This window comes from Calypte anna, chromosome 1 (genome assembly GCF_003957555.1).
Source record: "Calypte anna isolate BGI_N300 chromosome 1, bCalAnn1_v1.p, whole genome shotgun sequence".
NCBI classification, from domain to species: domain Eukaryota; kingdom Metazoa; phylum Chordata; class Aves; order Apodiformes; family Trochilidae; genus Calypte; species Calypte anna.
Window position 1 is genome coordinate 84,199,457 of NC_044244.1, and position 27,169 is coordinate 84,226,625.

The 27,169-nt window shown below is 38.1% G+C and overlaps 1 protein-coding gene across 2 annotated transcripts in view; it reads right to left on the reverse strand.

Annotated features, from left to right (window-relative positions):
- The window catches only part of SENP7 (SUMO specific peptidase 7), a 42,155-nt gene that overhangs the window by 7,555 nt on the left and 7,431 nt on the right, over positions 1-27,169 (reverse strand). The window contains exons 5-18 of one of the 2 annotated variants that reach the window (XM_030467575.1): positions 26,362-26,456; positions 18,735-18,932; positions 16,948-17,145; positions 12,909-13,021; positions 10,856-11,025; positions 9,554-9,911; positions 8,413-8,570; positions 7,298-7,444; positions 5,872-5,905; positions 4,979-5,152; positions 3,335-3,594; positions 2,136-2,269; positions 1,403-1,519; positions 749-868 (exon numbers count right to left, since the gene is read on the reverse strand). In XM_030467575.1, coding sequence (XP_030323435.1) covers positions 749-868; positions 1,403-1,519; positions 2,136-2,269; positions 3,335-3,594; positions 4,979-5,152; positions 5,872-5,905; positions 7,298-7,444; positions 8,413-8,570; positions 9,554-9,911; positions 10,856-11,025; positions 12,909-13,021; positions 16,948-17,145; positions 18,735-18,932; positions 26,362-26,456 — 2,276 coding nt within the window. The remainder of the gene's footprint in view (positions 1-748; positions 869-1,402; positions 1,520-2,135; positions 2,270-3,334; positions 3,595-4,978; positions 5,153-5,871; positions 5,906-7,297; positions 7,445-8,412; positions 8,571-9,553; positions 9,912-10,855; positions 11,026-12,908; positions 13,022-16,947; positions 17,146-18,734; positions 18,933-26,361; positions 26,457-27,169) is intronic. The other variant, XM_030467578.1, reaches the window with a different exon arrangement.

Sequence of the window (27,169 nt, forward strand, 5' to 3'; positions counted from 1 at the left end):
GCAGGTGGCCTTGTTTGCCAGCAAAATGAAGAAGCTGAAGACTTCATAGGTAACAGAAGAAAAGTCGGAAACAGAAAGAAAAACTTCAGTAACCTGAACTATGAAAACAGAAGAAAGTTGCTGGCAGTTCATCACTGTAAAGTGAAGTGGCAGAGTAACCAACACTCTCTAACATCAATGTTGAGAAGAATTGGAAAGTGTGCTGGGGATGGTCCTACACTTTATTCAGTCTTACCTGGACACATCAAGCAATACAGAGTTCTTGAGCTCTTAATGACATCTTTTTGTGAAACTCTCCAGTTTCAGTGTGTTTAAGTGTTAAAACCAAAATGTGTAAACTTTGTGTGTAAGAACATTTTCTCATTAAAAATATGGACAATAATTTATTACCAATATGTAAAATAAAATGTGGTAAATCTAAAAATATTTTAGAAATACAATTTTAAATTATGCATACTCTGAGTCTCTAATAAAAACATCAAAATACATAAATAATTGTCTGAGGTAAAGATCCAGATAACACTGGAAAAGGTGATAGAATTTTCATTCATATTCAGCATGAATCATCTGTAGATTTTAATGAAAAACACCATTATGCTTAAAATGTGAGTTACACAATTTAGCCACTCATCCTTTGGAGACCACTGATTGCAATTTTATGTGCTAATTAGGAGCTGATCTGCAAAACTTCCAGGAGACATCAACTGATAGCTCATTCCTGGTCATGAGGGCATGCAAATGAACTTACGAAACTTTGGGATCCCCTTCAGAATTTTTTTCTGTCCTGGTCAGGCACTTATAGAAAAAACTGCTAAAAATGTGTGTACGCTCAGCAAGATGCTTTGGAGCCTTCTCCAACAACAGGTATCTGCCAAAGAAAAAAAGAAGGAAATTATTAAATTCCTTTTCTAGAAAGTACCATCACTAATAAAAGAGAAATACAATTATTTTAACGACTTCTACTCAGGTTATGCTTACTATCTTTTGCCTTCATAACCATTAGTCACACCAAACTTTTCTCTCTACGCAGTATTTTATTACACACATGGGTGGACATCAGAGTATATCAGAGACTTTACTAAGAACATAATTATTTTTTAATCTCAGATTTGCACTCCAGTATTAATACTTCTGAATATATTTTAGTTAGGTTCCTAGCTTTTTTTTTTTCCCTAGATACCCTATCTAGATGGCATCTCAGCCCCTTAGAGGAACAAGAACAACATGGAAACAAATGAAACTGCTGAAAATACACATAAGCTTTTTAAAAAGCCCGGCTTACAAATTTATCACACAATTATTTCTCAAACTGTTGCACCATTCACTGACCAACATTTAAATAACATTCAAGTCCAGATCAGGTCCCAGAAAGAAGGATACATCTAAGGCTGTGATTACTTACTTCAGATAGAAATCAATAATGACATCATTGAGAAACTCCCCATATTCTAAGCACTCTAGGTCTTCTCTTGTGACTCCTAGTCCTCCTTTTGCAGGTGGGGGCGGATAAACAATTAAACTAGAAAACACAAATCAGATTATAACAGTGATGTCCTCCTTTATATTACATTATTTTTAGCACAGCTGTTACACATGTAGAAGATTTTCTAGAAAATCTGTCTGAAGTGGCAGCTCTCAAAGCTGTTGAAAAACTCAAAAGTCCTTTACCATTTCCTCCACCAGTATAAGCAAGCTCCTGTACTAATTAGTACATTATATGACGAACTAGTTATAAATAGATTGTGACAGAACAGTAAAGGAAAACATTTTTTAGATTAAAAAAAAAAAAAAAGGCTCAGGTTAAGTTAACAGTAGTTGTGCGGTGATATCAACTTCAACGTTCACAGAAGCCATGAAGTCCCTATCCTGTCACTGATGCTTGCATGACATAAGCTTGTTGTCACAATTCAGATATTCTTTAATTTCTGTAAGATTTTCATCATCCTGCAACACATCTGTTTTGTCTGTTAACTCTCATGATGGAAATGGGAATAACTACAATTATACTTGGTGGTATTTTACATTTCCAGAGCATCTTTCCCACAATACTTACAAATGAACAAGAGACCATTTTTATTCCAGTAATTTGTTTATTCAGTTTGTTTTATTTTCACCTTCCCATGAAATAGACTTACTTCTTAACTCCTCCAGTTTCTCTTACTTCTTTCCATTCTTCATTCAGTGCAGAGGACAGAGAGATAGAATAGCAACCTCTATTTTGCTTGTTTGCAAGGGCGTAACTGGGCCTGACCACTTTTAATCTTGATTCCTACCAGACAAAAATCCAAACAATAGTTAAAAGCATTGCCCAGCTTGGTATGTAAAACAGAACACACAAAACCTAAGCCTGAAGCCCACAGGAGCCCCCTGTGTCACTGAAGAGGAATCTATCTGGAAAACAGAAGTGTAAGCATCAGTATATTTAAGTAAATGGGCTGGTGCTCTGACAGTAAAAAAGTTATGTCCCTTTTAAAATCATGACAGGTCTTCATCTATTCATAATCTCTCTCTAAAACTGTTTAAGCATTATTCAGCCAAATGATGCAAAACTGGTTTCAAAGAAGAAACAGGACCTAGAGAATGGAGACTACTACCAGACTAATCAAACAGGAGCTGTGTATGCTTGAAAGGTCTGAAAATGTCCTTAACAATTTGCCTAAAAATGATACAGATTTGAACTGGCTGGCTCAATTTTTAATTTCCCAGTTTCATAGCCAGATTGATCAGTTGTTTCTGCTTTTTACTGATGGGAACAAGCAGGTAATTTCTGAAGTTACAGTGATGTGGGGTTGGACTGAGACATTTACTCCTCAGAGTAAATGAGGCATAAGAAAATTTAACACAACTTGCACAGCCTCATCTCCCCAGCAGCCCAAGGAATTATTTAGCATTTCAAGCTGTGGAGGCCCATGAAAACGTCTAGAGGTGTCTAAAGAGAAAGATACATAGCTCCTCCTCTGCTTCACCTCTTCACTTCTGTTTCAACCAAAAAATGGCTCCATCATTCCTTACTTGATTAACAGCAACTTGCTGCCCTGCAGACACCAAAAGGGCAAGAAATCTTTGTAGTTCTAGCATATGCAACCATCAGTCAACCTAAAACTTCATTATTTGCCACTTGATGATAATGATAAGCTCTGTACACTATCCCTCCATGGAGACAACCTAATTTACTGCAGATCTTGTCCCATTGTGAGAGAGAAATAAAAAATATGACAAATTCTTTTTTCAAGCTATGGATTAAGAAATAATAATTTCTGTAACTGGCTGATCTACATTTTCTACAATGTGTGAATGCCAACAGGTGGTGATAAAACAAGCAACAGCTACTCACTACTGCAGGCTCATGGCTGTCCAAGGTGCTCTCTTCTGGCATACACTGCTTTAGTAGATGCTTACTGTAACTTATAAAAGAGCTCTCTTCAGGAGAAAGGTCCTTAAACAAGGGTAATGCTTGCTTCAAAGACAAAAACTCTGGGAGATCCGGTGCTCTGTTCTTCTTGCTTACATCTGTAATCAGTTTGGTCAGCCTGTCTTCTTCCCATTCTCTGAGTGGTTGGGACAGTTCAAGAAACACAAATTCACTAGATTTGGCTGGAAAAGGGAGAGAATGGATAGCATTAACTATTAGGTTATCTGATAAAAACTTATCTGCACATCCACGAAGGAGCATAAAGACTGCAATGGTAGTCAGGAGAGCCCAAATAATAACCTGCCAGGTTCATCACAGGGGCCATCAGCCCACCACAGGTACACCTCTGCAAGCCCAGAGGAGCACAGGGCCACAATGGCAGGTAGGAACCTGAATTAAGAACCCAGAGGAAGGGAGAGCTGGTCTGGGCTGCCCCAGGAGAGCCTCAGCCCCAGGGTCCAGACCTGAAACCCACCAAGATGAGTCAATGCCAGAGCACCTATTGGACTGAGGGGGGAATTGCTGCTGAGGTGTATGGCAAACATGATGGGATGCAGGGAAGAGCATCTGGGGATTACATGGGACTTATTATAGCAGGGAGGAACCACAGGTAGGCAAAAGAGGCATTTAGGTGGTTTGGGAAGGAACAAGTGTGGGAAAATAGAGGGCTAGGGGAATAAAAAAGACCAACTGCATCTAAATACTTGGCTGGTCAGTACATTTCTCTGGCCATGTCCTATACATGGATAAGCACAGTCTGTCCTGTCTTCTTAATAAATTCCTTTTTAAGTCTCTCCTGGGTGAGGGACTCTCTATTCTGTGTGTGTGTGTGTGTGTGTGTGTGTGTGTGTGTATGGGGGTCTGCCCACAGCAACTGGAATGAGTGTGTGCATGTCCAAGTCAGCATGAGATTACTCGTAAGGATCAAACTGGGGGAGTAGAGGTGGTGTCCTGGGAGGCAGGGGGTTAAAACAGGTCCCTAAGGGACAGCTCTGGCTGTGAGACCACCTCTGTATCTCTAAGGACAAGAGCACAGGAGGGTCCAGGAGATACTGGGACCAGGGGAGCCCTGGCCAGCTGTGTGACTGCATGTGTATGACAGTCTGTCCCAGCAACTGGCAGCAACCACTTTCTACACCTCTGTATGAGTGTGTATATATATATATATACACACACATATATATAAAAGGAAATATATATTTTTTTCAGCATTTCAGAGCTTCACACTAGAAAAAGAAATATAGCTAGTCCATAAGACCCTAGAAACTAAATAGCCCATTCGGCCTTCAGTAAAAATTTTATTTTAAAGGGAGAGATACTTCATAAGCAAGCACAGTTTTAGAGGGTCTCTTAACACAGATTATGACTCAACTGCATTATTAGGTCTTTGTTTTAAGTGGCAATGGAGTTTTCTTCCAAATACAAGTATAGCAAGGCATTTGAAAAGCATAACTGACCAAGCTATCTTCAAGAAGCAGTATTCCAGAAGCACAACAGTAAAATAACCACTTTATTGACATGCTATATATTCTGTTTTTGTTGCATTGAAGGGAAGAAATTACTCACATGGCTCGCTGGTAATGAACTTTCCCAATTGAGTTTTGATATTTTCTACATAATCCATAGACAACCAAAGGAAAATTATTGCTGTTGAAGAACAGTCACCATCACCTTTCCACAAGCCAAACCTCCTCAGATCCAGAGTATCCACTGTCAGCTTAGTATTCTTATTAAGACCCACTGCATGAAATAGAAATTAAAACAACCAGCCACAGGTAATTATGAAGTCATACATATTAAAGTCATTACATATGAAGACCTAAGTAAGCATGATCAGAGTGTGTGAAAACGGAACTTGTAGAATTACTCCTGGTATTACATGAAATGTGTTGAGAATTTCATACTTCAAACAAATCATACATCAAACTACATAAAACAAAGTTACCAAATTTTAATACCAAAAGTTAAACATCTAAATGCAGGATTCTACATGAAAGTATTGTATCTTTGCTCAGAATGTAATACCTACACATATAGAAAAAATATTGCAAACCATAAACTCGTATATGCTTTTAGTCCAATTCAGAACTGCTCACAAACTTTCATCTACAAGATACAGAAACCACACATAAACTTTGGAAAATTGAGTGAGTGCAAATCTGCAATTATATTCCTCTTAACTTTAGGCAACTTGTACATATTTCTTTAATAAACCTAAGGGTCTAAAACCCTAATTTGAAAAGATTATTGTTTCACCTCAGAAACATGAGTAGTCATATTTACTATAGTTCAACACTTAGTAATTTTTTTGTTGAAAAATGTTAATTTAAAAAAATATTTCATGTCTTTGTGAAAGCAAATAAGATTATAAATTATTCATAAAATAAACACATACTGTGTCTATAAATGCAATAATTTAAAGATATAGTTGAGAAGGTTAAAGGAAAATATTCTCTTACCCTGAAATGGGATCGTAATGTACTTGGTTGTAAACTGAAATAAGATTTAAAAATATGAATTAGTTTGTTTCTTAGAAATTGATAAAAAGTAAGATTTTTTCATTATCTGCACATCTTTCTTTGCTTGTAGCCAGAGAAAATGAAAATAATACCACAGAACCATTTAGGTTGGAAAAAAACCCTTAGGATCATCGACTCCAATTGTTACCCTAACAATGCCAAGTCCCATACCCCTAATTTGAGATTTCATACTGCCAATTTCACCTGAAAAAACACTCCTAAATAAATATTGCAGCATCTAAATTACAGCAAATTGACTTGTACAGCTGGTCAGCCCAGAAGAAATAAGCAGCCATTTGTGGACCTGCATACAGGCTTCTCAGGAAGAAAAAAAATTATGAACACTTGGGACAAAAGGAGCTTATTTGTAAGCACCCCAAGGTAAAGAGTGTCAGCTGCACTGTTTGAATTAAGAACACTACATAAGTGGTACAACAACGGGGTGTTACTTTGCTAGTTACATTATCCTTTGAAATAAAGGACTTTAAAGCTTCTATGTTAAAAAGAATCAATGAAATAAAGAAGCTTTATTGTTACTTTGACAGAAGGCTGTTATACATATTAAGTGAAGGGGTTTCTCTTATGTTACCACAGTAAGCACCAAGTTTTTTTCAAGGGAAAAAAACCCCAACACTTTCCACCAAAAAACAATGATTCTAAAAATATTTTCATTCTTTCTTCATATAATTTTGGCATATTAACTTAGGAAATTTCCATGAGATATTTTCTGGGTGAGAACTACTGCACAAAGCTGTCCTGTGAAAAGCTGAAATTATTACTACAATCCAAGATTTAAAAAATTCTATAAGAAGTATATAGAATGAGCCTGGATCAAGACCTTTTGAAACACCTGCAGCTGGTACTACATTTGAAATACACTTTCACTTCTGTTTCTGCACCCTGTGAGTAGCAAGTTGCTTATGCACAAATGCTTTTAGTTTTGGTTTTGTGCTCTTTAAAGCTACAAACCAAGCAATGTTTTTTGCATTATTACTTTATTCCAATAACTGTACTAATTCAGAGAAAAGAAGTTTCTTTCAAGTGACAGTATGGTCATTAACATGGTAACTATGTTCCGTTATAATGCATCAAAAGTTTCCTCAGTACAGTTTCTCTCCCAGTACAGCACTTATACAAAACCTTTACTTCTGAAAACTGAGGCCACAAAACATCCCACTTAGCTTTTCTATTGGCAGCAGTCCAAACATACAAGGTAATGGACTACAGACTCCATCCTTTAGCCAAAGCAATTTGATGCAACAGTGACCAAAACTCAGTGCTTTTACACGAAGTATCACTAGCTTCACTTAACCAGAATTTTTGTATTTAAATATTCTTAAAATATCACCACAACAGACCAACTTACTCTAGCAGGACCTGTTGATAACCATTTAAATTTCCCAATGTATAGATTAGCAAATTCAACATCCAATTCTGGGTTCTTCTGTTTTTTAAGTGTGCTTCCAGATGGTAAGCTGATAGGACATTCATCTTCAATTGACTCTGTTAGTAACTGGGGAAAAAAGTGTATTTACTACAGGAATTTAAATGAGACATTTCCCTCCTGTAACCTTAAGAATCTTCCCTTGATCTTTGTAAGAATTTTCTTGCAAATCCAACTTTCACATAAAAAATTCATATTAAAAAGCTGTAAATGCTATCACAATCACTACTGACAATGTGTTGAGGGCCTAATAGCATTGTACTTCACCTCTGAAGTTCCCATTGCCAAGATAGAACCTATGCTCTCTACTAATCTGGAGCCAAGTAAAAACTCAAAAAGCAGAGAAACAAAAAACACCCCTCTTTTGATATCAAAGGTAAAGGATCCAATTCAATGCTTATGATCAAAACTGTTCATCTGTGATAAAAGGTAGGAATGGCTCTTCTGACTTGCTTCAGGATTAAAGAGAGAAATCCAGGTTACCAGAAAAAGTGCAAACCTAGTCAAGCACAAAATTGGGCAACAACCTTTCTGGCTAGTTTTAGATTCAAGTTCCAGTGCTAGCCACACAGAAAAGGAAACTTTACCCTATCTCTGCTGTCAGCAAAGATCCTCAAACTTCTCCATGCACTGCACTACAGCAGAACACTGGATGACATGAAACTACTCAATTGAACAGTGATCAATACAAAACACCATGTGAAAAAAAAAACCCACAGCTTTTCACAGATACAACTTCATCATGTCCACTTCTAGCTGAGATTCTATTTGATCTTTCCTGGTTTTTAATTCTAAACATTTTCAAGTTTTTATTTAAAAACATGAAGTACATTTTATGTTGCAAAACCACTCCAGCTTCATAGCCAGAGATCTTTTCAGAAGGCTGTCCAGGATTCTGAGAAATAAGGTACTACAGCTACTTCTGTTAGCTGGGACTAATCGTATCTGCTCTTAGACAGTAACTGTATCTCTAACAACCCAAAAAAAACCACAACCATTTGAGAAATAACAATACATAGGCAAAAAAAATGGACTACCTGTTCTGTGTGACTTTTTGTCTTGTCTCCCAATTGCTTTGCTGAGTAACAGAAGCCACGCTGTTGGCCTGTCTGTTTATTGCCAGTGGTATTATCCTGCAGCAGCTCTGACAGTGGTGTTTCAGAAGATCCATCTTCATCATCACTGGAAAGGACAACTAAAGGGGGTAGAAAGTATGCATATACTAAGTGATGCAGACTTGAGAATATGTCATTCATTGTCCATTTCAGATCAGCAAAGAATTCTCCCTTGCAGTATTTAGTATCAAAGTACATTGTCCAAACCAGTCTAGGTCTGTGTTCATTAAAGTGTATGCAGCAAGTACCGCTTTGTCTCTTTTTACATGAGATCTCCAAAACTGAATTATTAAACAGGCCACAATTCAGCTGTTTGAAAGAAGAGATAATGCTTTTTCTCAATTTAAGCATCAGTTAAAAGTACAAGCTTGATTTTTCATAGCACAAAAATAAGCTACAAAATATGAATTGGAATTTGAAAATCCTGTTGTTTATCCTGTTTTTCAAGTGCAAGACCTACCCCGCTCCATCAGAGGACACTGGCACTAGGCTCTGTTCTCAAACTGTACAATGCACCACAAACATAGAATCATAGAATGTTAGGGGTTGGAAGGAACCTCTGGAGATCATCTAGTCCTATCCCCCTGCTAAAGCAGGATACCCTAGGGCAGGTGGCACAGGATGGCATCTAGGCAGGTTTTAAATATCCTCAGAGAAAGGACTCCACAACCTCTCTGGGCAGCCTGTTCTACTGCTCTGTCACCCTCGAAGTAGCAAGTTTTGCCTCATGTTTTGATGGAACTTTCTCTGTTCCAGTTCATGCTTGGCTTGTTGCCCCTCATCCTGTCACTGGGCACCACTGAAGAGTCTGGCCCCCACTCTCTTGACACCCGCCCTTTAAATATTTATAGGCATTGGTAAGATCTCTTCTCAGTCTTTCCTTCTCCAGGCTAAACAGACCCAAGACTCTCAGCCTTTCCTCTTAAAGAGAGATGTTTGTCTCTCAAACATGATCTCTGTCTTCAGTCTCTCATTCCATAGGTTTTAACTAGTCAGTCATGCATGAGTTGCAGTACCTAAGCATACCAATGGTCACTGCCAGCAGCACAGTTACAGTACATACTTGGGTCAAGTGAATCAAGTTGCCGATTAGCCCTGCAGATCCTGTTCCGCAGCTTGCTCAGATACTCTGACGTGTCCATCTTTAATCTCCTAATGGTACTAACTCGTGGAGAAGTCACATCCTCACTGCCAGCAGAGAGCTGTTTCTCTGACAGATTTCTGTGAGAAGACTCCAAGTGAGGTTCCTCTGTGCAACTGTGAGCAGGCCTGTGGCTGTGTGTTACAGTGTCTTCACAGTTTCTCTCTGATGGCTGCGAAATACAATTTGTTACCAGAACTGTATTAGATATCCGACTCTGTTCATCCTCACAGGGTGTCCTGTGGCTGAGAGACTGAGTCGAACTCAACTGTTGCTCTTTCTAGAAAAGAGGAGTAAGAGACAGGGTGTATGTTTATTTCTGGGTATTTCCATGATGGTTCAAATCAGTGAACACTGAGACTTGGCTACATACTAGACAATAAAATTTATAGCTTAATGCAGATGCATTTAAAGCTCAAGTCAGGGTAATTTCTCCTTCCTTGTATTCCAAAGGTTATTACATAAAGGTATGAGGGACAACCTTTTCAAAGCCTACTGTGGTTCCCATTCAAAATGAGAAAAACTATTACAGATTTTTGAGCAGCTCTCTGGCCAAGCACCAGTGATGTTCATTACTTTGAAAATGTGTGGCTTGGTCAACTGGATGGATGGCACTCAACAACTACTTACTTCTGTTGGGTTTTCATCAGAAGGTAACAGATGCTGTCACTGTATTCAAATGCTTGAATATAAATGACAGTTTGTACTTGACTGATTCCCTCATGGTTTTTTCTTTTGTGTTTTTGTTTGTTAATTTCTTCTGGGGTTGTTGTTCTTTTTAATCTTAATGACAGGTAGGAATAAAACTTGCGCGAAAACGTACAATAGACTAAGGAGGAGAAAAAAGATGACATCTGCAACATTTCAGTAACCCCCAGTATACAATGTAATCTTTGTACTGAAATCTCTAACTAGTTCTATACTATCTATGAAATGAGCTTCACTTAAGTAGCTAGATGCCTTATTTTTAAAATTACTTTACTCCATGTTCCTGTTAGAAGGGAACACTCACAACCTTTCTGCTACAAGCATCTGATGTTGTAGACAGAATTACATACACACAGTCTTCTTAATGCACCACTGAACTACTTTCCCTCAACAGGTATAAAAGTATCCCTAGATCCCATGCTTATAATTCTTTTATTTTAGATGTTGCTACTGCTACTGAGGTGTGTGTGCGTGTGTAAACACAAACACATACATTAAAATTAAGAGACAACTTACAGACAGTAGAAGTGATTTTTCTGGAATGTGTGCATTGCAGTCATCAGAAATACTGCCACTAGATCTTCTTTTCCTTTTCTCAGAATCAAAAGAGCCTGATCCTTTCTGATTAAGAGTGGTGCTGTTCACATTTCTTCCCTTCTTTTCCAGTACATCACAGTTCTTGTTTTCTGTGTCAGAAAATTAAAAATTATTAAATGGGTTATCCCTGAAAACCTTTTGTATTTCTTAGAATCATAGAATTGGCTGGGTTGGAAGGGACCTCAGAGATCATCAAGTCCAACCCTTGATCCACTACTGCTGCAGTTACCAGACCATGGCACTGAGTGCCACATCCAGTCTCTTTTTAAATATCTCCAGGGATGGAGAATCCACTACTTCCCTGGGCAGCCCATTCCAATGTCTGATCACCCTCTCCATAAAGAAATTCTTTCTAATATCTAACCTAAACTTCCCCTGGCACAACTTAAGACCATGCCCTTGTCTTGTTGAAAGTCGTCTGGCAAAAGAGACCAACATACCCCTGGCTACAACCTCATTTCAGGGAGTTGTAGAGAGCGATGGTCTCCTCTGAGCCTCCTCTTCTCCAGGCTGAACACCCCCAGCTCCCTCAGCCTCTCCTCATAGAGTCTGTGCTCGAGTCCCTTCACCAGCCTGGTTGCCCTCCTTTGGACCTGCTCCAGGACCTCGATATCCTTCCTAAACTGAGGGGCCCAGAACTGGACACAGGACTCGAGGTGTGGCCTCACCAGGGCTGAGTACAGGGGCAGAATCACTTCCTTGGACCTGCTGGCCACACTGTTCCTGATACAGGCCAGGATGCCATTGGTCTTCTTGGCCACCTGGGCACACTGCTGGCTCATGTTCAGCTTCCTGTCAATCCAGACTCCCAGGTCCCTTTCTGTCTGGCTGCTCTCAGCCACTCTGTGCCCAGCCTGGAGCTCCCCATGGGGTTGTTGTGGCCAAAGTGCAGGACCCGGCACTTGGCCGTGTTAAACCTCATCCCATTGGAATCAGCCCAACTCTCCAGTCTGTCCAGGTCTTCATATTGGTTATGTCATAAATAAAACGCATGGAAGCAGACACCTTCCACCATAGTTCTTTCCTTTTTTAATTGTGTGTGGCTGCCAAAATATATTCCCTAAAATAATTTGTAGAAAATCTGCGGAGGCTTAAGGGAAACACGTAGTCACCAGTATGGTTAAAGTGAAGTCACTTATTAACAATTCACACTCGCTTTATATAGAACCCTTGTTTATATCACAATATCTTGCAGGTGGCTATATCTTGGCCACAAACCCTGTTCTCACAGAACTTCTGCTGCCTGCATCATTATCCTGTTATTCTTCTTTTCTGCTGCCAGCTCCCTTATCTTTTTCCCATAGCTCATCTTTCAGTAACCTTGCAACTGGGCCTCAAGGCCCCTATCTTACTCTATCTAAAGCTAAAAGTCAGGATTGCTCACGTCTGTTTTCTTCCAGTTTCCCAACAATAATTAAGGAAATATTATCATTGCACAAATAGCTAAGACAAAGCTATAACAAAATTAAAACTCCCTCCCAAGTCAGACAGCACTACGTATTCCAAAGGCTTTTGCCTTCTATTCTGCAAATATTACTAAGCAGTATTAAAAAGAGAGCATGTTCTCCTTGAAGCCCCAGCATAGAGCTTATAATTTTTCAACAGTAAATACAGAAATTGTCATATAGTATCAACATTTTATGAAAGTTAACAAACCATTTTAGCACTCCTAATGCATTAAATTCTTGAGTATAAAAACCTTTATAAAATCAGGGTTATAATGGTACAGAAAGGTTTCTCTCAGTTTTCTGTTTTTCCATGGATTTGATTCACCATAGCTTTACTCCTATTTAAAAATGGCTAATTATTACAACTTATCTGTAAGAACCAGTATTTCGAGAAAACAGATTATTGCATTCAATGCCTATTTAATTTCTATGCTCTTCTCATAACACTAGACTAAAAAACCCCCAAAACTTCCCAACAATCTCCAAAATTGGTATTCAAATGCCAGATTTTGTTCACTACAAACCTTTCTTCTGCAGCTCCCGTCTTCTTAAAGTGAAGACATTATTTTTTCCTAGTTCCTTAGAAGCCTTGGTCAATTTGCAGTCATCATCTGTCTTTCTCAGGCAGTGCTCAGACCTGTAAAGAATATCCAGTATTACCTTTAATTTTGAAAGAATAATGAATAAAAATCCCAATAGAATCAAAAATTGGTTAGACCACAAATTTCTGTCCCCTTACTAAACATGCAGAGCTTGGCAAATGAAACACAAACTAATTCAGTTCCCAATAGGAAAACACACAGATACTCTGACATTACTAAGGAAACAGATGCTTTTGAAAGGCACAAAGAATGAAAATCTAGCATGCTTATCATCAGACCTGAAATAGGATTTCACTCTAAAGCATGACTGCAACACGAACACATACCAAGGAAGAGGAAAAAAAAAAAAAAAGAGAGACGTCAGTTGAGTGTATCCTTGTCTTTGCCATAAGTGTGGTGGGAATGAGGCAATGTAGTACATTTAAAATCTAGATTTAGAGCTGCTAATAGAATCCACTGAGTAAGTTTCTAAAATGAGAAAAGATTTAAATAGCCATTACTGCTCAAAAGGGCCTGAAATAGTTACTTTGAAGGAGTAGCATGGAGACAAGACATGTGAATAAGAAATAGAAAAGAAACAGAAAATGACTGTAGTGTAAGAAACTAGGCAACCTGCAGGTGAGCTTGTAGGCTCATCCTAAAAACAAGGGCATGCAAAATAGTAATCAGTTGATTTTGGTTATTTTCTTTGTTTATATTTTATTAGCTTTTTTATAAATAGGAGAGTGTATTCAGGAGGTATTGACAGACTGAACAGTGAGGTCTGATCATGATGGTCTCCCATGTGAGGTCTGATCTTGTAAACATACTCTCAGTTTCTCTGGAGGATAGTTACAGCTGACAAAAGTCCACTCAATCGTATTTTGGTTTCTAGTGTACACATTAGGATAATTTACAATTATATGTTCAAGTGATATTTTCTCACAGGAACATTATTATATTCAGTAAGCAAAACTTCTGAAAATTTAAGAGGGCTACAAGGTAAAAGAAACTAATCTTCATCAACTCTGGCTGCACTTCCTGAGAGAGTTGGAAAATAAAAAAGAAAACAAGATTTCATAGATGACAAAATTTGATGCTGCTCTGGAAAATCTGTTCTATTCCTCCGTTAGTCACCTCAATCTAAAGTGATTTTGTATTCTTTGTTTTATAATGTGACTAACTCAGAATGTTGCAGTTGCCAATTTGTAAAGATCTAGGTGGCTATCACTACAACTGAAATCACTGACAGCTGAGCCTGGACCCATAAGGAACCTCACCAACCATGGGAAAGAAATGGGAAAGAATATTCTTGACATCTAGATAGCCAAAACTGCTGGACACTTTCTGAAGATACCTATTCTTCAGTGATGTACCTGTAGATTGGAGTATTGTTGCTTCTGGGGAATACTGAAAACACAAAGAGATTTCTGAAATGCTCTGATATTACAGTGATGAACAGTATGTAAGCACTGTGAACAAACTACTGATTATCCTTCCATTCACAAGGAATCATGAACTGGACCAAAGAAAAAGTGTTTGTTAAGTTCTGTTATTCATTCTGTATACTGAACAAGACAGTCTTCCATAGATCAGGTAGCTGTAGTTCTGAAATAACCTCACTACTCAAAACTTCATTTTTTAATCCATGTCTCTCCCTCAAATATTTGCATGCATAAAGATCTGATTGTCTTAAAAGAACATACAAAACTATCGGGTATTTGTTAGCATTTGTCTTATATCAACATCACAATTCAGGAATTTCAACAAGAGAAAACATTTCCATAGGAATGTTTTGGCTATTAGACTTCTCTGAGTGGATTTAGTCTATACACAAATTCAGCAGGTTTTAATTTCACGTCCACTCTCTGCTGAAAACTCAGTTTAAGATACACTCCTTAACAAATACATGCATAACTTAAGCTATTGCAGCATATACTGAAGTATTCTCAAGAGCTATGAGAATAAAAAAAAAAGTAGGAAACATCCTTTAAAACTCTATGTTTCTTTATATTTAAAACCTACCTCAAATTCATTAGTTAAACAGGTCAGTGGTGACTTAGGCAAATGTTTCACACTGGGTTGCTGTGAACAAGCAATGCGAAATCCACCAATTTTGTAACACCAAAAGCAAGTAAGGAAATGGAATTCACAGCAAATTCTAGCTGACAGAGAAAGGTTAACTTATTATCCCTGTTCTGATCATTTACAATTGTTCTACTTAACCTGAAATTTCCATAGTACAAAACTAGCACAATTTTCAGTAAAACAGAGCATGTATTCTAGCTACTCTGACAACACTACAGACCCTCTATTCAGCCATGTGCATATAGAAGGAGAAACCTTTTACTTGTCTCTGAAAGACACCCCAAAACTATCAGTGCCTAGTGTATCATATACACAGACCGTAATTAAAGACAAGTGACCAGGCTTAAACAGCACATTTATTGAAATAATTCCTTAATTACCAATTATTTATTATATTTTTATCACAACTTGAGCTAATGTGCTGGTCACTGGGGAGGAATAGAAAATCCTCCTTACGTCAGTTCCTGCTAGTAACAAGCTTTTTACTTAACATATTAGAAAAGCATATCACAGGAATGGAATATTAATCCTTCAAACAATGAACCACTCCAACTCTAAATCAAATTGAGTACACCACCTACTAAAAAAACCAAACCTGACTAGTTCAAACCATTCTTCTGCTTAACATAAAACTCAACAGCTGTCCTTCAAAAGTGAGACTGAAAAACATACAAGATGTTTCCTCAGATTTAGAGTTATACAGAAGAATTCATGTTTTCCTCTCTATAAACCAACTTCCTCCCATCATCCAAAATAATATTAAAATTTAGTATTTTGGATACTAAAATTTAAAGTTCTTAAAGATTTCATAGTAAAACAAAACAAACAACAAAAGAAACACAAACAAAAAAACCCAATCCAAATAAGCTTCCCCCTCTTTAGTCAGCCTAAAGATACAGAAAACTATTTATTAAGAACAGTCAGTCTGATAAACTGTTCTAAATTCCTCACTAAAATCGTAGCTTTGTCAGATTAACTTAAACAGCAATGGGAATCACAACAGAAAAAAAAGAAAGTTATTCTTAATAATTTAGGTTCTGTAAGATCTTCATCATTCAGAATGAGAAATATTACTTATTTTATCAAGAATTTTTAAGATTTATTTAACCTGGGAACTGTTCATTATTCCTGCCCTCACAAAACTTTCTTCTCATCCTTTCATTTTTACTTCTTCCCCCAAACTGCTTACTATTTACTCCTGTGGGTTACTTGCTGTTAAGCATAGCAGTAAAAGCCAGAAAAGGAAAAAGGAAAAAGTTACTCTGAATTCTACTGCCACCTTAGACCAAAACAAATGTTACATAAATCTAGTATCTGATTTCTGCTAGGGTTTTTTATGTCAAGAGTAACATGTTATGTTACTGTGATGGTCAGTGAACCTAAACACAGAAGAGGAAAAGTAGATGTTAAACAATGAGAGGACACACACAAAGCCTTTAAACAATGGTATTCTGTTGGGATTGAGAATACTGGTGGATTAATTCAAAAAGAAATTAACTATCACAGAGAGGAGTTTGGAGAGATTTTGCCAGAGAAGCTACTTGAAATCATGCTGGAACACATTAATAGCAACAGGAAAGCAAGATTTTGGTATGGGACATAAAACCAACTTAAATATGTTTGAATTACTTGGCCATCTTCATAAATCAAAACACTGATCTGTTGCAAAGGGGAGCCCCTTCTATGAAGGAAAAGTGGCCTATTGACATCAGGTACTGTAAATCATAACAAATGCAATGTTGAAATGGCTCACTGAAGCATCATGTTAGTTTGCACGCAGGAAATCAATCTCCTGCTTCAAGACAAGAATGTAACAAATTTTTCTAGGGAAATTCTTTTCCATTGTGAAGTTATGTCATTTCAGGAAGACTGACAAGACCAGTGGGTAACATACCTTTCAGACAGAAAAGAACTTTCATGTGGAGAACTTAATATTTGACATGTCTGGAGACTGGCAACAGATGATGAGGGTAGTTGACCCGATTGTAATTTGTCAGCATCAGATAAATTTGCATCAATTATTACGTGGCTGTGTATATATTTTCTTCCAATTCTCGTCCTCAGGACATTCGTCAAGATAACTTTGGGTTGCCTGCCATGTATATATAACAGTAAATCATAAATACTGCACTGAAATCCAGAAAAAAACCCTTCTTTTTAAATTCATGTGATTTAGAGGATTGATAATCATGAAACATCATTACTTTCAGTCCCCCACAGACACAATGAAATCCAGCTAAGGAACCTAAAATTCAAGGTAAGCAGATAAACAAAAAAGCAACAAGAGATAAGGGTAAAAAACACCAGCCATATAATTTCATTTAAACCAGTTATAATTCACATTGAATTGCCTCTTATACATCGAGGTTTTGTTTAAAAACTTGTATATACATTTATCTTTAATAATGTAATTTCTGTCCCCATTTCTCAAAACTATGGAGTAAACAATCTTGATTTTCCTGTGAACAAGAAACCTCCAGTAAGAGAGACTGCATTTTCTCAAGCACTAAGCAACAGGTAGAAAACACACAAAAAAAGGCAGCATTAGATTTTTTTTTTCCCTCCTCAAATTCCCAATGGCATTCTACATAATAGCAACAAGGCTCAGAAAAACATCTGCAACTGTTAGAAAAGGCAAGCACCACAAATAAGCTAAACAGAAATATGAAGATGCAAAAGCGTATCTGAGCCCAGATGTACAAGAGCAGTACTGCTCATTTCATACAGTGCCACTGCAGACAGCCTGCTGTATATAGCCTTGATTATCCACCTACTTTCTCAGACTGAGATTTAAATTTTACCGTTTCTATTGCACTTTATTTTGCATGAGGTGCAATTTCAAAGCCTTTTTTGCATCCATTATTAACAACATTATCTTTTGGGTATCAACTGCCTAATCCTCCTGTATTCATCTGCAAAGCACAATCCAGCACAGACTCTGTGATGTCTGGGGTGCACTCAGATCTCCTTTTGCACTGAGACAAATTTGCTCCTAATCAGGAGACTGCTTTAAAGACAACAAGTTGCAGAGGTACAAAGGTGACAAGCAGTAAGGATATGATTGAGAGGAAAAGTCTAATATAGAAGAACACTGTAGTCCGATGCAACCTTGGAAACAGGAAGTCTCTACCCTGATTTATCAGAGATAAATCTCATTGAAAAAAGCATTCACTCTAGCCATGCTTCTCCCTGATTATCTGCAACTGACCACTATTTGGGAGGTGGGTGAGAACAGTGGTGGAGGAAGGAAGATACTGGATTTGATAAGCTTTTCTTCTCACCCTTTATGCCAGTTGTCTTATTTTGATGAGTAGTCAGAAATGGTAATAGTTAAAATACATCTTGATACCCTCTTTGGGAAAAGAGGGTAATAAATGCAAATGTAGGCTTCTTTTCACAAGACTGATCCCCAAATATTGTGACAGTCCAGTGGGTGAATCAATTAGTCTTGTCAGTATAGATTTACCTGATCAGAAAACCCACCATAGTGTGCGCAGCACCATTTTTTTTTTTAATGATTATCAAAAGTAACCAGGTACAAGGAAATTCAATCAAGAGGGATGACATGAGAACATATGTCATGAATAAGACAGATGTGATAAAACAAAGAACCTTTTCTCATAAAAAGAAAACAACAGCATGGAATACTTTGTTTAGTGATGTGAGGCAAAACCAACGTACCTTTTAGACAGAAAAAGGCTTTGGAGAGTAGGGTTTAAAATTTGCCATATTGTTAGGCTGGCAGCAGATGAGGAAGGTGGTTGATCTGCCTGCAGCTTGCCAGCACCAGAGAAATTAGCACCAGTTTTATGTTGTGCCTGTGTGTATTTTCTTCCTATTTTCGTCCTCAGTACATTCGTCAAGATAACTTTGGGTTGCCTGCCATACATATAACAATAAATTAATAATAAGGTGCTGAGAACTCCTTAGGTCACATTATTTCAATAAAGCTTTTCTCTGTATTTACTGTCTCTGCATCATACTTTATACCATCAGTAGAATTAAGTTCAGTTCCCTGACAATTTACAAAGCAGTTATCTCTGGAGAGGAAGAATAACAAACACCTCTTCATCAGAACAAGGTTTCTTCCTCTGGCATCAATGACTAACACATCCATATGGGATTTTGAAGAGGTAAACTTTCAGTGCAGAAATAAGGAAATTTCACTGCATCTTTCTATTGTAAAATTATCAAAGTATTCACCTTTGTGGCCTTACAAACTATTTTAAAAACATGCACTTGAGTACTTGCAGAATATGCAAACAAGTTGTCATATTGTGGCATCTTATTTTAGAACCATGAATAGTATTGGTTACTGTAAAACATTAGATTATGATCTTGCTGAGGGAAAAAAATTTTTAAAAAAATCAAGAAGCTAGTACAATCTCTCAGTTTTGAAGCTTCAACGGACTCATGTTCATACATAATGCCATACAGTTATGAACTACAAAGTTTGTTAAAATTCTGCAGCATGACCAGTGATTTGGACAGTGTCCTTATAAACCAATAAGGATTAAATATAATACATTATTTATAGATTGACTTTATTTTCAAACATGAGAATTGGACTTGTTTTGCCAGGACTGGCCCTAAGAGGACACTACAGTTCAGGCTCATTAGTTGGTTTTAAAATATTTCCAAAGCAAGAATTGCTTTTTCCATTGCATGTCTTGTGTAACAAACTAAATTGTTCACAATGTAGAGCAAGGATCCTCCTTTTACAGCTACAGAAATTACTCACATAGCTGTTACATGCATCCTACAGTGACATTTCTTAACCACATGGCTGTTGGTTGTCTATTTGTTGACAACTGTGCAAGCAACTACTAGGGAACTGCAGTGGTCCTACTGACATTCTCCATTCAGCTCAACAGCATGGTTACATGGTACCAGCAGTAAACAAAAATGTATGGCATGAAAAATGCTGAAGAATAGATATGCTTGAAACTAAAGGAAGACTTAGAACTGCCATGCTAGCAAAATGTGCTGAACCTGGGGAAAGTGTTTCAGGTAATCCCTATGTTTTGCTTTTCCAGTAATTGCTGCATGCCAAGATTTATTTTCCATGGTTATTTGACATGTTAACAAGACACATGACCCCTCATTGAACAACACTAGACTTTAAGGTTCCTATACACAGCTTGGAGAACCTGCATAGAAGCTACCAATGAGTCAGCCTTACCAAAACTCTGCATCACTGAATGCCACAATGTTGTATGCAATAAGCTGCTTTCTCTTAGAGTTCTGCTATGCACTTCCTAGATCAGTGCTCTCCAAACTTCTTTTGATCATGCAAATGACTGACTCTTTGAAGTTGATGAGAAGTCATATGTATAAAGACAGACTCATTAGAAGAGTGACCTAATCTATAGGAATGCTCCAGAATGTTTTAGGCAGAGCCAGGAAAAGGCAGGTATACATCTGCTCTTTTACCTCTATACACTCTATGACTACCAATGGAAAGAACTGTTGTTTTAAAGAACCCATTATAGAGTTTGAGCATATGCTTCAAATATTGTAGACCTAAATAAAGTTTATTCCACACTCTGAGGACGAAGAGATTGGAATTCCATTTGAAGATATGCTTTAACTACTGAAAAGTTTAGAAATTAAATACAGGTCCTGAAGGACAGTTTAGTAGGACTCGTGTCTTACACTGTGGAGCCCAACTGTAACAACCTTGTGAGCATACACCAAGCCTGCAAAGTGTTCTTGATTTAGCATACAAAGCAAGAGATTTATTTTACCCTCAGCTAGATCAAAAGTTCTAGCTTTTTTTCTGGGATTTTCAAATGTTCAGAGTTGATATATCATTAACAAGCATCATGTCAGATCAACTTACAGTGACTGAACATGTACATAATTTATTGTTCATCCAACTGTAATGCATTTTAGAAATGAGGAATATCTGAGCAGTGTGTCAGAAAATAAAGAATTTACATATTTAAGATTTGATAAGAATTCAAAATTCAGCTACACAGAACCTGTTAGATTGTTAAAAAAGTTACAACTACTAAGCAATTAAAAGCTATTTCATGATAGAAGTCATCAAGTAACTCATGCAAATTGATCAATGAAAGAATGAGCCAAATACTTCTCCTCCTCCTCCAGCAGGACTTGAAATTGCAAATCAAACCTTGAAGTATCTAAATGGCATTCTTCCTCCTAATATGTAGCAAGTGTGGAAGTGAACCCTAACAGTGTGAAGATATTAATTAGAAAGCGTTCCTTCTTAAAAATTAAAATGTTTAAAAATCATTACTGAATGATGCACCATGAGACAATATAAATGTTATTCTCCATGAAATACTTTTGTTGTCCTGTTAAGACTCATGCTGAGCCTAACAGCTTATATCTGAGGTTGAAATTCTTTCAGTTTTCATTGTTCCATCTTGTAGAAATGCAAGACTATTTTCTTCCTGTTGGTCAAACAAATTTTACTAAATTTAGCCTTGCACAGTAGTTAATCCACTGAGAACACACATGGTCTCAAAGCCTTTATTTTAATTATATGATCAGGACTTCTAAGGATAATAAAAACATTCCAACCTTTAGGGTCTTAAAAAATGCCACCATGACAGAGAAAGCTCAGAACAGGAGGTAGTCAATTCCCAGTGAAACTATTTCATTATCTACAGTTTGTTGGAGACCTTGGAAACTCAGATCTGACATTCTTTGCTCACACTCTTATCAGGCTAGACCCTGACAGGGTCCAGGCCACTCCACAATCTGGTTTACTGCTTGTAATTAGGTACAGAACTTGTGGTGTTCCCCACTCTTAATTTTAAATAGGGTTTATACATATTCAGAAAACATCTTTGCAAAAATAATCTTACAATTTAAAGCAAACGTGCATCTCTGCAACTAGCTTTGCACTGGAAACCTGTGCAAAGAAGATGAACCCTCAATAAACAACAAGGAAGAAAGTATAAATTTGGCTATACTTAAAGATGATGTGCAGATAAGGCATCACTTCTTATGTGGTACCCGTTTTCAACTGAAGACCTTGATAGGATTGCTGGTTACGACATGATCTTCAAAGCTTTCAGTACAGGGGCTTCAGAGCTTTCAATGGCTTCACTTTCTAAAGAAGGAATGGCATCTGGTGGCATTTCTTGAAAAATCGTGTAATTAAGACTGAACATAAAACAGATTTACTAAGAACATTTACACTTAAACCAGCCTGCACATCTGTAAATGATGGCTGGGTCACAGATCTCCAAACTGCCTGTTAAATTGTCCACATAATGAAGTGAGCAAGTCATGCAAAAGACATTTTAAAAGATAAAAGTTATTAACAAGTAGAACAAAAGTAAGCAAAGTATACATAAGAAGCAAGGCCCATGACCAGACCCAGCAAAGTAACCTGCACAACACTAAGACTGGAGGCATCTTGGTGAAGGAAAATCAAACTCAATCATTTTTGTTTCTGAAGCAAGAACTTACTGTATCTTTTATCTACCAAAAGAAACAAACAAAAATAAACCAAGCATAAGCAAAGGTAATTGAAACATGCTTACACATGTAACAATGGAAGAGAAAAAAAAATTTTTGAAAAATGCTAATAGCTTGCTGTCCTGGCCAGTCTCATGCAATTTTTCACAGGGAAAAATGGAGCATTCTACCTTACAAAGTGCAAGACCAGAAGTTATTGTTTGTACTCTTTTGAGGAAAACGTGTGACCCCTATTTCACCCAATAATGAGAGCTGCTAGACTGAGCTCCCTTCTCGACCATATTTGTCAAGTATTGTAATCACTGGCTCTAATTTGCTCAAATTTGTATTAGAAAGTGGTGGTCAAAATGAGACCTGGAGGCTACTGACTGCTTTTGGAGTAATTTAATATTAATTGTCTACACCACAATTTTCATGCCTACATTCTCCTAGTAGTAAACCCAAGTTTGGGGAGATAGATATTTTGACAGTGGGATACCAAATACCATGTGACACCTCATCAGGTGATAAAAAAAATGCTCCCATGAAAGTTGACCATCTGTCCTGAGTTTACGGAATAAAGGCACTGAATAAATACACTCAATGTGTACTCTGCTATCTGATCTTGGCCCATCAGAGCCCAAAGGAATAACATGATGCACCATGAACAGTCAGCTCTTGATTTCCACATTCACTGACTACACCCTTTTGAGAAGAGATCCGGTCTGTCCTCCTCCTACTTCAAGGCTCTGTCCTTTCATCAAAGGATTGGAAGTCTATGTTTTAACAGTAACCATGAACATCCCTACTAACCACCTTGCTTTGCTGGACCAGGAACTTATTACTGTCAAAATGTGCTTGCAAGGGGAACCAGTATGTAAATGATTGCCACAGAAAATCTTACTGATACTGGGTCAGTACTTCATTCAGCTGTGACACGTATTTTAGTTAATATTTACAATACTCTGATGAAAAAATCACACACATATTATTTAAGTACTCTTCCTATCCTCCTGATAAAAGAAACTTGACAGAACAGAGTGAGAAGCTTGGATTTCAAAACCGTTTTCTAGTTTCTTTTTTATTTCGCCTAATTTTTCTCTTGGAGGATGCAGGAGTAAAACATCTGAGGTAAGCGGATGCCTCTAAGCTTTATTTCAACATGGTGACAGCTACCCTTGAAATAGTGTCACCCCCTTCCTCAACAATAACAAAGTTTCATAAGTGGGATGCAAAACATTAATTGACCAATTACATACATATTGCATTTAAATTTTTGCAATGAAACCAATAAAGTGAACTATTCATATTTCATGACATGTGCTAATTTTTTTTGTGACACAATTCCAGGAGTGTGAAGGGACCTCCAGTATATGAGGGTGACTGACCTGAGAGCCCTGCCTGGGATAACAAATCACCTGACAGTGACTTTTCAGAAGGTCATCCATGAGCAGAGATGTTCAAGTGAGAGCAGCCCTATTTCCTGCTCCCTGTCCCCATGATCATAGAATCATAGAATAGGCTGGGTTGGAAGGGACCTCAGAGATCATCGAGTCCAACCCCTGATCAACTACCGCCACAGTCACTAGACTATGGCACTGAGTGCCATATCGAGTCACTTTTTAAATGTCTCCAGGGACGAAGAGTCCACCACCTCCCCAGGCAGCCCGTTCCAATGTCTGATCACCCTTTCCATAAAGAAATTCTTTCTAATATCTAACCTAAGCCTCCCCTGGCACAACTTAAGACCGTGCCCTCTTGTCTTGCTGAGAGTTGCCTGGCAAAAGAGACCAACCCCCCCCCGGCTACACCCTCCTTTCAGGGAGTTGTAGAGAGTGATGAGGTCTCCCCTGAGCCTCCTCTTCTCCAGGCTGAACACCCCCAGCTCCCTCAGCTTCTCCTCATAGGATCTGTGTTCGAGTCCCTTCACCAGCCTGGTTGCCCTTCTTTGGACCTGCTCCAGGACCTCAATATCCTTCTTGAACTGAGGGGCCCAGAACTGAACACAGTACTCAAGGTGTGGCCTTACCAGGGCTGAGTATAGGGGCAGAATCACCTCCTTGGACCTGCTGGTGACGCTGTTTCTGATACATGCCAGGATGCCCTTGGCCTTCTTGGCTACCTGGGCACACTGCTGGCTCATGTTCAGCTTCCTGTCAATCCAGACTCCCAGGTCCCTTTCTGCCTGGCTGCTCTCAGCCACTCTGTGCCCAGCCTGGAGCTCCCCATGGGGTTGTTGTGGCCAAAGTGCAGGACCCGGCACTTGGCCGTGTTGAAGCTCATCCCATTGGAGTCAGCCCATCTCTCCAGTCTGTCCAGGTCCCTCTGCAGAATCCTCCTGCCTTCCAGCTGATCAACACTTCTCCCCAGCTTGGTGTCATCAGCAAACTTGCTGATGATGGACTCAATCCCCTCATCCAAGTCATCAATGAAGATACTGAACAGGACTGGGCCCAGCACTGATCCCTGGGGGACACTCACGCCACAGCAGGAGTGACAGAAACAATCAACTACCAAATTGTTACAAAATTATACCCAAATATAGCCTTTTTTTTTGTCTTTTACAGTTTCTCAACATTGAAAAGTCAGTACAAAATCTACTGAAAGACCTTTGGAGATTGGTATCACATAGTATCCATTTCAAAGCGTAACTGACACTTGAGAAACTGCAATTTATAAAGATTTAAATCTTTAAAAAATTAAAATAAGGTTGACCCTGTGAGCCTCTACCTCAGCTAAAGTTACAAAGAGAAGCATTTTGAGGTAACCATATGTAAACTGACAGCTACATCTCTGAGAAGGTATGACAAATAAATCCACAATCTTAAAGTTCACCTCTGGCCTGCAAAGGTTTGAAGCATTCTGAATATAAAGACCAGGCTAAATGATGACCACTCACAGGTCACAAAACCACCATATTCAGCAATGTCAAAACTACCTGCTGCCATTAAGCATTTTCATTATCTGGGCACTTTTTAAACAGTCTCTCCTGGTATTAAATCACTTACGGTCAAGTTATGTGCCAGTCAGAAAATGGGACAGAGAATGCATACTCTAATTTGTTTAGATTTAAATATTTTGTGGAGCAACAACTGCTTCATCAATATAATTATTTTCATCATGCCTCATTATGCTTCCTAGATGCTGTCAATTTATCCAATTCTGTATTTTCATTTCTGTTTGTAAACTACAGCACTTACAGCTTCAAAATTTTCTTGGATGAACAATTATGTAGCTGACAACAGATGATTTTAAGTAATCTGTCATCGTCACAAAGAAATCAAGATATTTGCTCTTGGCAACATATCATAAAGAAGTGGCACATCAGCAGTCTTATTTACTCACCTAGGTGTATTGACTATGAACACAGAGGTAAAAGAACACTGCTTTTTTATTGCCTTTCCCTACTAATTGACATATTGCTTGGATTGGGGTTTTCTTGCTGTTTTTTCTTTTTTAATAATAATGCCAGTTTAATAATTGTGGACTACAAAGCAAAATGTGAAAAGCAAATGAAAATGTGGGAAACCTAAATATCTAAAATACCTAGGGCTAAAACGATCATTTAGACTTAAAGAGTAATTAACATTTTCCAGATTTCCAAGAAGGTAAACAATCAGTAATTCCTGTAATAAGCATTACATTCTTATTGTGATGTCACAGTCTTGCCTTGTGTTAGAGCAAAGAAAATTTATGGTTGCTTCATAATTCACAATACCATTAAATCACAGAACCGTGATTCTCTGAAGCTAGGCTACCTATCAGCCTGAAGAACATCTCCATGATGCAAATAATTAGGCAGAGACCACTGATACACATTTTCAAGAAAGATTGTGAAACTGAGTAGACAACTAATTTTGAGACCAGTTCTTACCCAATGGATTCTTCATCATTAGAGCTGTGTCTATCACAGTCCTTTTGCCTTCTTGCTTTTGTGGAAGGTGCTCTGTTGTTTGCCCTTAATTTCCACTGAAATAAAAAAAATTAGAATGGCAGGTTCAAACAGGCATAAATGTGTCATAATGGATATTACATTAGAAAAATGGAATAATGCCATACACTGAAACACAGAATGGTTTGGGTAGGAAAGGACCTTAAAGATCATCTAGTTCCAAACCCCCCTGCATGGACAGGGACATCTCCCACTAGACCAGGTTGCTCAAAGCTCCATCTAACCTGGCCCTGAACACTTCCAAGGAGAGGGCAGCCACAACTCCACTAGACAACCTGTGCCAGTGTCTCACCATCCTCAAACAGTAAAGAATTTCTTCGTAATGTCCAACCTAAATCTACAGTCTTTCAGTTTGAAAACATTCCTCCTCAGCCTATCACTACATGCACTGCTAAAAAGTAGCTCCCTAGCTTTCTTATAGTACCCCAGCTTTCTTCAGGGTACTAGAAGTCTGCTCTAAGGTCTCCCCAGACCCTTCTTTTCTCCAGGCTAAACAATCCAAACTCTCTCAGCCTGTCTTCATAGGAGAGGTACTTCAGCATTTGGATCCTCTTCGTGGCCCTCCACTGGACTCACTCCAATAGGTTCATGTCCTTTCTGTGCTGGGGGCTACAGAACTGTACTCCAGATGGGGTCTCATGAAAGCAGAGAGAGACAATCACCTCCCTCAAAGTGCTGGCCATGCTTCTTTTGATGCGGGCCAGGCCATGGTTGGCTTTCTGGACTGCAA